Genomic DNA, 10,941 nt, shown 5'->3' with positions numbered 1-10,941 from the left:
TTATTCATATACCGGCATTCTTTATTTCTGTTTGGACCCTTTTTTTTCCTGTGTGATAAAAATACTTGTAAGAAAATAATCGAAGATGGCAGAATGCAGCACTTCATCAGGAGAGAAACCAAACAACCCCCATGTGAGTTTTTCTCCCTCTCTATGTGGTTCATTCGATCGTTACCACCTCAGTCTCAGTTTATCACACGCTTTCTTCACTCTCTCACTTTTTTAGTCACTCTCCCTTGCTGATTCTCTCTCTCTCTTTCTCTTTCTCTCTCTCTTTCTCTCTCTTTCTCTCTCTCTCTCTCTCTCTCTCACACACACACACACACACACACACACACACACACACACACACACCCATCCTCCCCCTCACACACACACACACATTGGCACGCACAAAACACGTGCGTGCGCGCGCGCACACACACACACACACATGTACACACTCCTTATGTGAGTCTCTTTTTCTCACACCCCCTTCCCCCTCCTCACTGGGGAGTCTCTCTCTCTCTCTCTCTCTCTCTCTCTGGAGTCTCGGGCACTCTACTCACTTTCTTCCAATTATGATATGATTATTATTATTACTATCATCAGTTATGATTATTATTATTACTGTCATCATCATCTATATTATCATTATTATTATTGCTATTATCATTGATATTATTACTATTACAGAGTTTAGTTTTGGTTCATAACACTATGGGTCATTTGACAGGTTCACCACAAAATCAATGGGTCATTTTGAAAATTAATGGGTCAAGAAAAACAACCCCTTATTCCTGAGGGCAGATGCTTGACCCTCACATAACCCAACACACTGACCAAGACGGACTAACTTGTAAATCAGTTAATAACATTGTAATAATTATGTACTCTAGTGTCTCTACATTTCTTCCCCTCCACTCTTTGACTGGCCTTCTTTACATCTCCTTAACAGGGTAAGAAATGTAGAGTATATATTACAATGCTACTGAAACAAATTTACAAGTTTTCTGTCTTTGGAACGAAACTGAATGGAAAGATCACAAGGGAAGAAATGTGGATATTGTCTAAATATGAATAAATTTGATATATATGAGTGTGTGCATCTGATCAATGTGAATAACCACACCAGTCATTAGATCCAGTTTGATGATGCCAGATGTAACAGGATAGAGATATTTAACCAGCCTTCTTTTGAAAACAGTGCTTGCTCAGAACAGCAGGAAGTGTTCAGCCTTAGTTAAATGAAAAACATTTGAAAATACTGCAGTTTGACACATAACATAGTCAATGCATGCAGGGTAGAACATGTAAACCACACAAGCCAGACTCCCACTTCAAAATTCCCACATGGACAAAAAGTGTCCAGCTTTTGAACTGAATAAACCACCAGCCAGGGAAGCAGTCTATGCCAACCCCTCACATACAGGTTACACGTTACACATTTGGGAGGTTTTGATTTGATGAAAATTTATTTTATTCACTTTTATGAATGAACCTGATTTAGGAATGGGCATAAGGTTATCATGGAACTGACAACCACTATCTTACCCCCACCTCTCTCCCTGTCCACCCATCCTTTTCACATTTCTTGGTATGTAGGACAGTTTTATCTTAAACTCTTAAACTAAAAGAAATGTATACTGCTTGGACAGTGTTTGTAAAATGATATTTCAAAAGTGTGAAATCCCTAGTTGTGTTTAATCATGGTGACTCAGCTGAGGCTGATAAGCTGCAAGTTATCCACTCAACTCTTGTGGCAGTGTGATACATTCATTTCACTAAATTTGAAATTTTGAACAATGATTGTTTAAAACTTAAACCATCACCATGTTTCCAAAAATAATTTCTGTTGTTATTTTACAGAAATGATGAAATTTTAACTAACTACCATTTGTCTGGGATTTAGAATTGTTCATGTTGTGTTATATTGTATTTTCAATCTTTCATTTCCTTTTTAAGTTTCCAGTAACAGTTTAACCTACCTCAAAACTCAAAGGGTGTGGGTCAAGAGAAAATTGTTCTGTGTGGATTGATTTTTTAGTTTTTGGTTTCACACACTGTTGTGTAGCTATACCTTTCACTTTGTGATGTGGCGCAGACGTCAGCACCATATGCTGCACACCACATGTGAGATATTGATTTACAGAAAGAAGCTCTAGTTGCAACTTACATGCTTTAGTAAAAAAAAAAAAAAAAATTTTTTAAATGTCTGAGTTTTCTTTTGATGGTTTTTTTTTCCAGCAGCTCTCACAAACACCTCCAACCCACCATACTTTTTGTGTGTATTGTTGTTGTAACTGGGTTAGTATCAGTTGAGAGTCATTGTCTGAAGTCATATTGCACTGAGTTCAAAACGCTAAAATTCTATAACAGTCCATAATATTTACTGTGTATTTCACTCTGAAGGTTTGTTCAGGACAGATCTATACTTTATCTTATGTCCATTTATAAAGAGTGTAAGTACTGTAACTTGTATTGGTTTGGTTGTTGTTGTTTTTGGGGGGACCGGGGTACTGGGGGTGTGTGTTAAATTGATTTATACGGTGACATGATATATATATATATAGTACCCTGATGTAAGGGTGATGGAAGAATATTGCATAACAAGGGTTCTTCAGTTTTAAAGACAGATAATTTAGATGAAAGCAAGCAGTACAATATATCATGACAGATGTCTTGTGTCTATTATAACACATAATATTTCTCTACACACCACAAGTCAGTATGGAGAAAGACTCAAGCCCCCTCCTTTCTCTCTCTCTCTCAGACACACACACACACACACACACACACACACACACACACACACACACACACACACACACAAGTGACACATGCGCACGAGCACATGCACATGCTTGCATGCACATACACACACACACACACACACACACACACACACACACACACACACACACACACACACACACACACACACACACACACACACACACACACACAGTAACACCAAAAATATCAATTATACACTCCGCATGTTTCAGTGTAGGACATGTTTTCTCCCTCTCTCTCCCCCCCTCCCTCTCTCTCTCTCTCTTTCTCAAACACCTTTCCATAATCTCCTTCCACCCTGTGCATACACACACCAAACAAGACACAAAACAAGAACTAGGTTGAATTTGCAATTTATCTTCTCAAGGCATGTCTGTTATTCGGTGTAAACGTAGATAACAGAAACTACAGCTGCACGTGTTCCAGTCTCTGTTAAGGCATTACTTGGATATATGTACATTTCATGTATTGTAACAAAGAGCTTGCCGACTGATTTGCTAAATTACCAGCCATGTGCACTGATATCACACAATCATTTTTGTGCCGCATGAAGTGTCAGTTTTTCACTTTCTGCCACACATTTCTGGTTTTGAATTACTTCAGGATCCCCTGATGTTTCATGGAAGTAAAATAACTGAAATAATTCCTGACTGTGACATTTTGTTTTTGTCATTTCCAAGTTCAGAGTTTATTCTTTTTAACCCCATTACATTGCTGGTTGCATTTGTGCGTTGATTTCTGCCAAGTAAATCAATCAATTTCTGAGCTGAGCTGGAAAGCTGGAACTTAAAACTCATTCTTTCTTTCTTGGTCTCTGTCTGTCTGTCTGTCTGTCTGTCTGTCGCTCTCTGTTTCTGTCTGTCTGTCTGTCTGTCTGTCTATCTCTCTCTCTCTCTCTCTCTCTCTCTCTCTCTCTCACACACACACACACACACACACACACACACACACACACACACACACACACACACATTTTGACTTGTGTGTGTTACCAAAATGACTTGCTTGTCTGTTGTCCTCCATCTGTGTGTGTTGTCCATGGTAAACTTCAAATGACATTTCCTCAACAACTTCAGTTGATACAGGAACCATATTTGGTTGGATGGTAGGTGTAAATAAGATCTTTCAAATGGTAAGCAGGTTGAGAGGTCAACTGTCAAGGTCATTATTTCACACAAACTGGATAGAGCTTACACTTTTCTTCCTTCAAACTTGGTTTAGTAACTTTAAGGGGTGTCGGCATAATCTATAAAGGGTGGAATGGAGATTTTTCCAATCTCCCAGGTCAAGATTTGTGGAGACCTGCTTGTGCCACTTCATGTGTATACGCACGCAGAAGATCAAATATGCACGTCAAAGATCCTGTAATCCATATCAGCGTTCAGTGGGTTATGGAAACAAAAACATTCCCAGCATGCACATCCCCAAGATGGAGTATGGCTGCCTTCATGGCATGGTATAGAAATGATAGAAATGTTCATACACATAAAATGTTACATGTCTGTATGAGTGTGTATGTGTGCCTGACTGAAATCTTATTGAAAGAAACAGGAAACAAATAATGAGTGCCCAGTGACGGCCGTCAGTTGGCTCTACCCATGTCAGCAGCCTGTTAACTCTCTCCATACGAACGGCAAAAGAGACGACGTTAACAGCGTTTCACCCCAATTACCATCATCAAAATATTGCAAGTGGAAGGCTCTTATACTGAAGAGGTGAATGTTGACAAAGAATACCACAATTCTGATGACGGAAGCTAAAGGTTCCGTCATTCAGACACCCACTGGACATCCGATGGGTCTGTGTAGAGGAGAAGAGAGGACTGGCCGTACTGAGTGAGTTAAGCAAATGACTCAGTGTTTGTAAAGTGTTTAGAGCTTTGTCTCCGACTAAGGATAGGTGCTATATAAGTATTCATATATTCATATTTGTGTTCACCCACGTGTAAGTAGTTGTACACATAATATATACACTCATGAACCTTGCACACATGCAGTGAAATGCAAATGCTCACAAACAGCACACACACACACACACACACACACACACACACACACACACACACACACACACACACACAATGACATTGCTATCCTATCAAACCTATTGGTTGCCTCATGAAGCTGCATTTTTACCCAGAACTGTAACTTCTTAAGGCTGCATTATTTCACCCCCACTTCACTGGGTTCTTTTATGAACAACCAGCTTGTTTTGTCATCATATTTTATGGATGCGTTTGGCTGACATTTAACAGCATTCCTGAAGTGATGAGCAGGCTTTGTGCTCACTTTCTGTTGTAGCTGCTTAAATCACATATAGATAGATAGATAGATAGAGTGTGTGTGTGTGTGTGTGTGTGTGTGTGTGTGTGTGTGTGTGTAGATAGATACATTCCTTTCAACTGGGGCTCTGCATGAACTGAAATGCATTTTTTATGTCTTTGTCTCATAATATTATGAAGCTTGATCAAGAAGAGAAAAGTATCTTAGTTCAGGTATGGGTTTGTAGCATTACTATTTTCAGTGTCACAAAACGTCTTGTTGCTTTTGCGTCATTGTTAATGTAAAGGAGATGACAACACATGTTAATCAGATGACAGCACCTGTTGATCTAAAGGAGATGACAACACAATGAAAAACATGTATGTGTCACACTCACAAGTGCACTCTCTTCCTCTCTCTCTCTCTCTCTCTCTCTCTCTCTCGCATGCTCGATGGACTCAACATGGGAAGTGTGTGTGTGTGTGTGCGTGTGTGGTGGTTCAGGAGGGGGGCAAATCCTGTGGGTCACTGAATTCATCAGTTTCATCACTGCCACAGCTGCTTCCCGCAACCCCTACTGCCCCCCTCTCCACCAGCCGTTTTGCATTTATACCAAACATTTCAAAAACACCATCACTGCTAAAGCTGCTATGTTTGTATATTGCTTGATTTATTACTGTTTGCCGAAAATTTCAGATTAGAGTGAACACGAGGAAACAAGGAGCCGTAGACAAATCATGCAACAGATGAGGTGGATGAAGTTGTATGTTTCAGGTATTCCTGTACAGTATAGATATGCATCTTTCTGTTGCACAGAGCAATCACATGATTTGATTGTCAATGTGATTTGTTGAACAAAAAAAAAGGAAGAAAAAAATTGTGGGTTTTTTTTGTTTTTGTTTTTTGTCTTTTCCAACAATTTTTTTAATTCCCCATCTCTCACCCATCCATTACACAATTCTTACATTCATTCATCAACATCAAAATTGTATGTTTCTTTGTATGTGATTTTGGTGTAAATGAAAATGAATGCTTGAACTTGTACACATCACCAATACACATTCTCATGCAGGCTTGCTCGTACACATGCGCACACACAGAGAAACACACACACACACACACACACACACACACACACACACACACACACACACTCACTCACTCACTCACTCACTCACACTCTCACACACACACACACACACTCACACTCACACACACACACTCACACTCACTGGGGACAGCAGAAGTTTTTGGGATGGGCGGGATCCATGTACACATGGCAGATTGGGGCCTGTTGCGGTACAGAATGTCACAATGGTTCAGAATGTCAAAACATTACAATTTGTCACTCTTGTGACATTTTGTTACACATTGTCGTATATTTATGTCAACTGCGGTACAATTTGTCACACATGAATACACCGTTTTCCATCGGGTCTGATTTGTCAGCTGAATAAAGTACAGTTGAAAAGCTGAGAAAACGATGACCACTACCACACAGACACAGTGGTTAAGATGTCCACCTGGGGAGTGGAAGCTCCCAAGTTTGATCCACAGCTGGATTAAACCAAAGACTTTAAAACTGGTATCCTAGCATAGGTCAGAGATCACTTTGACATTAATTGCAGATTTTGACTACTTAACACTATAACAGCTTATTAGTGTCTCAAGAGTACTACTGTACCTTGTATGAATTAGATGACCGGTGGTCAGTGAAAAGTTTGACTCATAGCAGCTTATTACTGTCACCAGAAAATGTCTGTACCTTGTATAATGCAGATGACCAGTGATTAGTGCTATTGAACAGTGGTCATTTTGCTATAGATTGCAGGTTTTAACTGTTGAACAGCTTATTAGTGTCTCCTTTGTAGTACTGTACCTTGCACAATGCAGATGACCAGTGGTCAGTGACAATGACCAGTGATCACTTTGAACTAAAATGTCAGATTCTGACTCTTTAAAAGCTTATTACTGTCTCCAGAGAATTTTGTACTTTTGATAATGCATAAGACCAGTGGTCAATGTCACTGGCAAGTGGTCAGTATGATGAATTTGCAGATTTTGACAGTTTAACAATTTATTAGGGTATTCTGGGTACTTTTTTTTTTTTTACTTTGCACAATGAAGATGACCACTGGTCAGAAGTTATCTGCTTTTGATAAGGTTTGTTTGCTTGTTTATTGGAGTTTAACGTGCCTGTCTGCAACAAGGCGATCTCATCACGAGTGTGTGTGTGTATTTTTTTTAAGTCAAAGTGACCAGTGGTCATTTTCACTGACTACCTATCATCCACATTATACAAGGTACAGTGGTACTCATGATACGCTAATAAGCTGTTAAATAGTCAAAATCAGCAATTTACGTCAAAGTGATCTCTGACCTATGTTAGGATACCAGTTTTAAAATCTTTGGTTTTACTCAACTGGGGATGGAACTTGGTAGCGTCCACTCCCCAGGCAGAGGTCTTAACCACTAGGCCACGTTTGTCTGTATGGTTGTGGTTATTGTTTACTCACCCTTTCAACTGTACTCTACTCAGCTGATGACTCACACCCAACGGAAAACGATATATTCATGTGTGACGAATTGTATCGCGGTTGATGTTAATTTATGACAATGTGGAACAAAATATCATTGTTCGTTCTTTAGTTTCACGTCTTTTTACCGTAAGTGATATTGGACAAAATGTCACAAATGTGACAAATTATTATGTTTTGACATTTTGTACCGCACACACCGGTACAAAATGCCGCGGTTGTGACATTTTGTACCGTGAACAAAATGTCGCTATTGTGATATTTTGTACCGTTTGACATTTTGTACCGCAGCAGAGACCCGGGATGCCTGAGCACTGAACAACATGATCACAGTGTATCACAGTTGAGTTTGTGTGCGCCGGGTCGGAAGTGTTTTCCATTTGGTCCAGGCTTGTCTCCAGCCACGGTTGAGTGAATGCCACGTAAGCACGTAAATGCAAACCACACTGACAAGCTTCAGAGACGACGATCCCTCAGGAAATGAAACAGTGCGTGAGTTTCGGGGAGGGGGAGAAGAAGGGGGCGAGGGGGGGCTTTGAGCTGACACGACTCCATTGACGCACGTGACGTGTGTGTGTGTGTGTGTGTGTGATAGACAAACGAAAATCTTTATTTTCGAAGACAGAATATAAGCACTTAACAGGGACTACACTACACAGTATTAAATGAAGTCACAAGCATGGGGAAAAAAGAACACTGAATACACACACACACACACACACACACACACACACACACACACACACAGGGCACAAGCATTGTGTTAATCATATGTGTGTGTATGTGTGAGTGCGTAAAGAAACACAGAGAGATTTCTTCAACATTATCATCCGTAGAGTGTCCACAATCAACAGGCTGATTAGTCTGGCACTCGAGGGGGACGGGGGGGTATGCAAACACACACACACACACACACACACACACACACACACACACACACACACACACTACTGGTAGAGTTTACGAGTTCCCAACGTGAACACGCCAGGAGACGCAGCTCCAACCACAGCCTCGGTCAAAGTAACATTCCACTCAGAGATGGTTCACGGGAGGAACGGGTGAATCCGGTAGTCCCGTAGACACTGACGTCTAGCAAGCTGCCTTGAATTTGTGCTCTTCTGTCCCTCTTCTTGGGTGCTGTCAATTTTGGCTCCTGTGATTTACTAAGTTTTCCAAAGTCCACCTGGACCATGTTGTTAATGATTTTGTACATCATGGTGAGCCTTGCTATCTTTCGTCGGCTTTGTAGGGATGTCCACCGAGGTGGTGTAACATGTCGGTGACGCTGGCGGTTCTTTTGTAACGATTTAAAACGATACGTGCTGATCTGCGTTGCACGGCCTCAATTTTTGTGATCTGTCCTTCTTTGTACGGGTCCCACACAGTGCTTGCATATTCCAGAACAGGCCGCACCCGAGCCTTATAGGCTGTATTTTTTAGTCTGATGTTACTGACTGTAAGGTTTCGACGCAAAAACCCTAACGTTTTGTTAGCTTTGTTCGTGAGTTACACACCTTCAACCATGAAATAAAGTCAAATGTACTCAGTCCCATAATTAAAATTAGAGAGAAAGAGAGAGAGGGAGGTGAGGGGGGGACTCGAAATCAAGACTCATTTAGCTGTACATGTATACACATATGTGGCAATAGAACAGATAACAGGATGGGGAGGAATGTCCTGTTATGAATCCATGAATTGCAAGATTACATTAATCTTGTCAACTGCCTACGTGGCCATTCAAAATGCTCTTCACGCGCGTGCGTGTGTGTGTGTGTGATTCAACACACTCACATGTAATGCAAACACATTCAAAATAATTAAGAAACTACAGAATGCAGAGGGACTTTTCTGAAGAAAGAAAGACAAAATTATGCTGTGCACAGCAGCAAAAGATAATGCATTTATCATCAAATCAGATGACACAAAGCCCTGACCCAGTGGCCGCGATGCCTGGCGTATTTGGACACTAATCATCAGCAACTACGCACCACTGCTCTTGCAGGAAAGGCAAAGTTGACAACCATTAAACACACACACACACACACACACACACACACACACACACACACACAGAGAGAGAGAGAGAGAGAGAGAGAGGAAACAGGCAAGATGGGCTTTTGGAGACACGCTGTCTCTTCGCGTGGTTGAAAAAGTAGAAGAATTTTTTTTATATATGAAAATATATAAATAAAGTAAAAATAAATTTAGACATTAATTTCCATGCGCACCCCTTCCCATATTAACCGACAGACCGCTTCTCAAAATCATACTCTCTCTGTCTCTGTCTTTGTCTCTGTCCGTCTGTCTATCTGTCTGTCTCTCTCCCTTCTGTCGTCGCGTGAATCATTAAAAAAAAATTAAGTGGTTGGAAGGAGTTTTGTTCGGGGGGCGAAAAGCTCATCTGGCACTTGCACAACACGAAAAGCAAACTTAGGTGCCCCTTCCCCCACAAACTTCGCCCCTCTCCATGCACTTGAGTGTTCTCAAGATAAAAATCAGAGGCAGGATAATATTTGAGCAAGATACCTCGTGAGGTTTGGGGCCGACTAATGTGCACATTTTGGACCACTGGGTTTGTTTTTTTAAAGCCTTGAAGAAAAGAAATAGTTAAAACTAAACGAAAACTCCGCGAACAAGTTTTATTCCGGTTGAAGGCCAAGACCATGGCTGAAACCGTAAAATACATCCATGCGGTTTTCGAACCTTTTTCCCTTGCTAATTTTGATCTGTGGTGCACCCTTAAAAACGGAGTATGGCAGCCTACATTGCGGATTAAAAACGGCCATACACGTAAAGGCCACTCGAACGTGGTTTTAAAGTAAACATATGAGTGGCAGTCTACGAACGCAGAAGAGTTATGTGATACAAAGTACATTGATGTACTTGGGGTGTCAAAATACATCTTTTAACATGGTTGACCGGTTTGGTCTCATCTGTCGATATCATTCATGTAATGAGATTAGGTCAATGGTTTTACTTTAAGTGTATTGTCTTCATTAAGCTTTTTGTTGTTGTTCTAATGACCTCCCACATCCCGTACCAGTGTGGCTAATGGTAAGGACATTAGAGAGAGAGAGAGAGAGTGAGTGTGTGTGTGTGTGTGTGTGTGTGTTCTTTTTTTCTTTTTTTTTTTTAATTTAACGTCTTTTCACTTTAAGTGATATTAGACGTGTCACAGTATATGTGTGCGTGTTTGTGTGCGCGTGAGTGTGTGTGTGTGTGTGTGTGTGTGTGTGTGTGTGTGTGTGTGTGATTTGGGGTTGGAGATGGTGGTTAAAGGGGGATATACATAGAAAAGAAAAAAAAAGAAGATAAACTAGAACAATGGAATCAACAATTCTTAAATATCTGTGTAACGGCAATTAATA

The 10,941-nt window shown here is 40.6% G+C and overlaps 1 protein-coding gene across 1 annotated transcript in view; it reads left to right on the top strand.

The window, feature by feature from the left end:
• Nucleotides 1–5: 5 nt before the first annotated feature.
• LOC143292889 (bifunctional 3'-phosphoadenosine 5'-phosphosulfate synthase-like) overlaps nt 6–10,941 on the top strand; it is a 53,266-nt gene continuing 42,330 nt past the window's right edge. The window contains exon 1 of the mRNA XM_076603555.1: nt 6–133. Within this exon, the coding sequence (XP_076459670.1) occupies nt 86–133 (48 nt within the window). The 5' untranslated portion in view covers nt 6–85. The remainder of the gene's footprint in view (nt 134–10,941) is intronic.

This window comes from Babylonia areolata, chromosome 18 (genome assembly GCF_041734735.1).
Source record: "Babylonia areolata isolate BAREFJ2019XMU chromosome 18, ASM4173473v1, whole genome shotgun sequence".
Taxonomy (NCBI): domain Eukaryota; kingdom Metazoa; phylum Mollusca; class Gastropoda; order Neogastropoda; family Buccinidae; genus Babylonia; species Babylonia areolata.
This window is presented reverse-complemented; position numbering and strand designations above follow the sequence as displayed.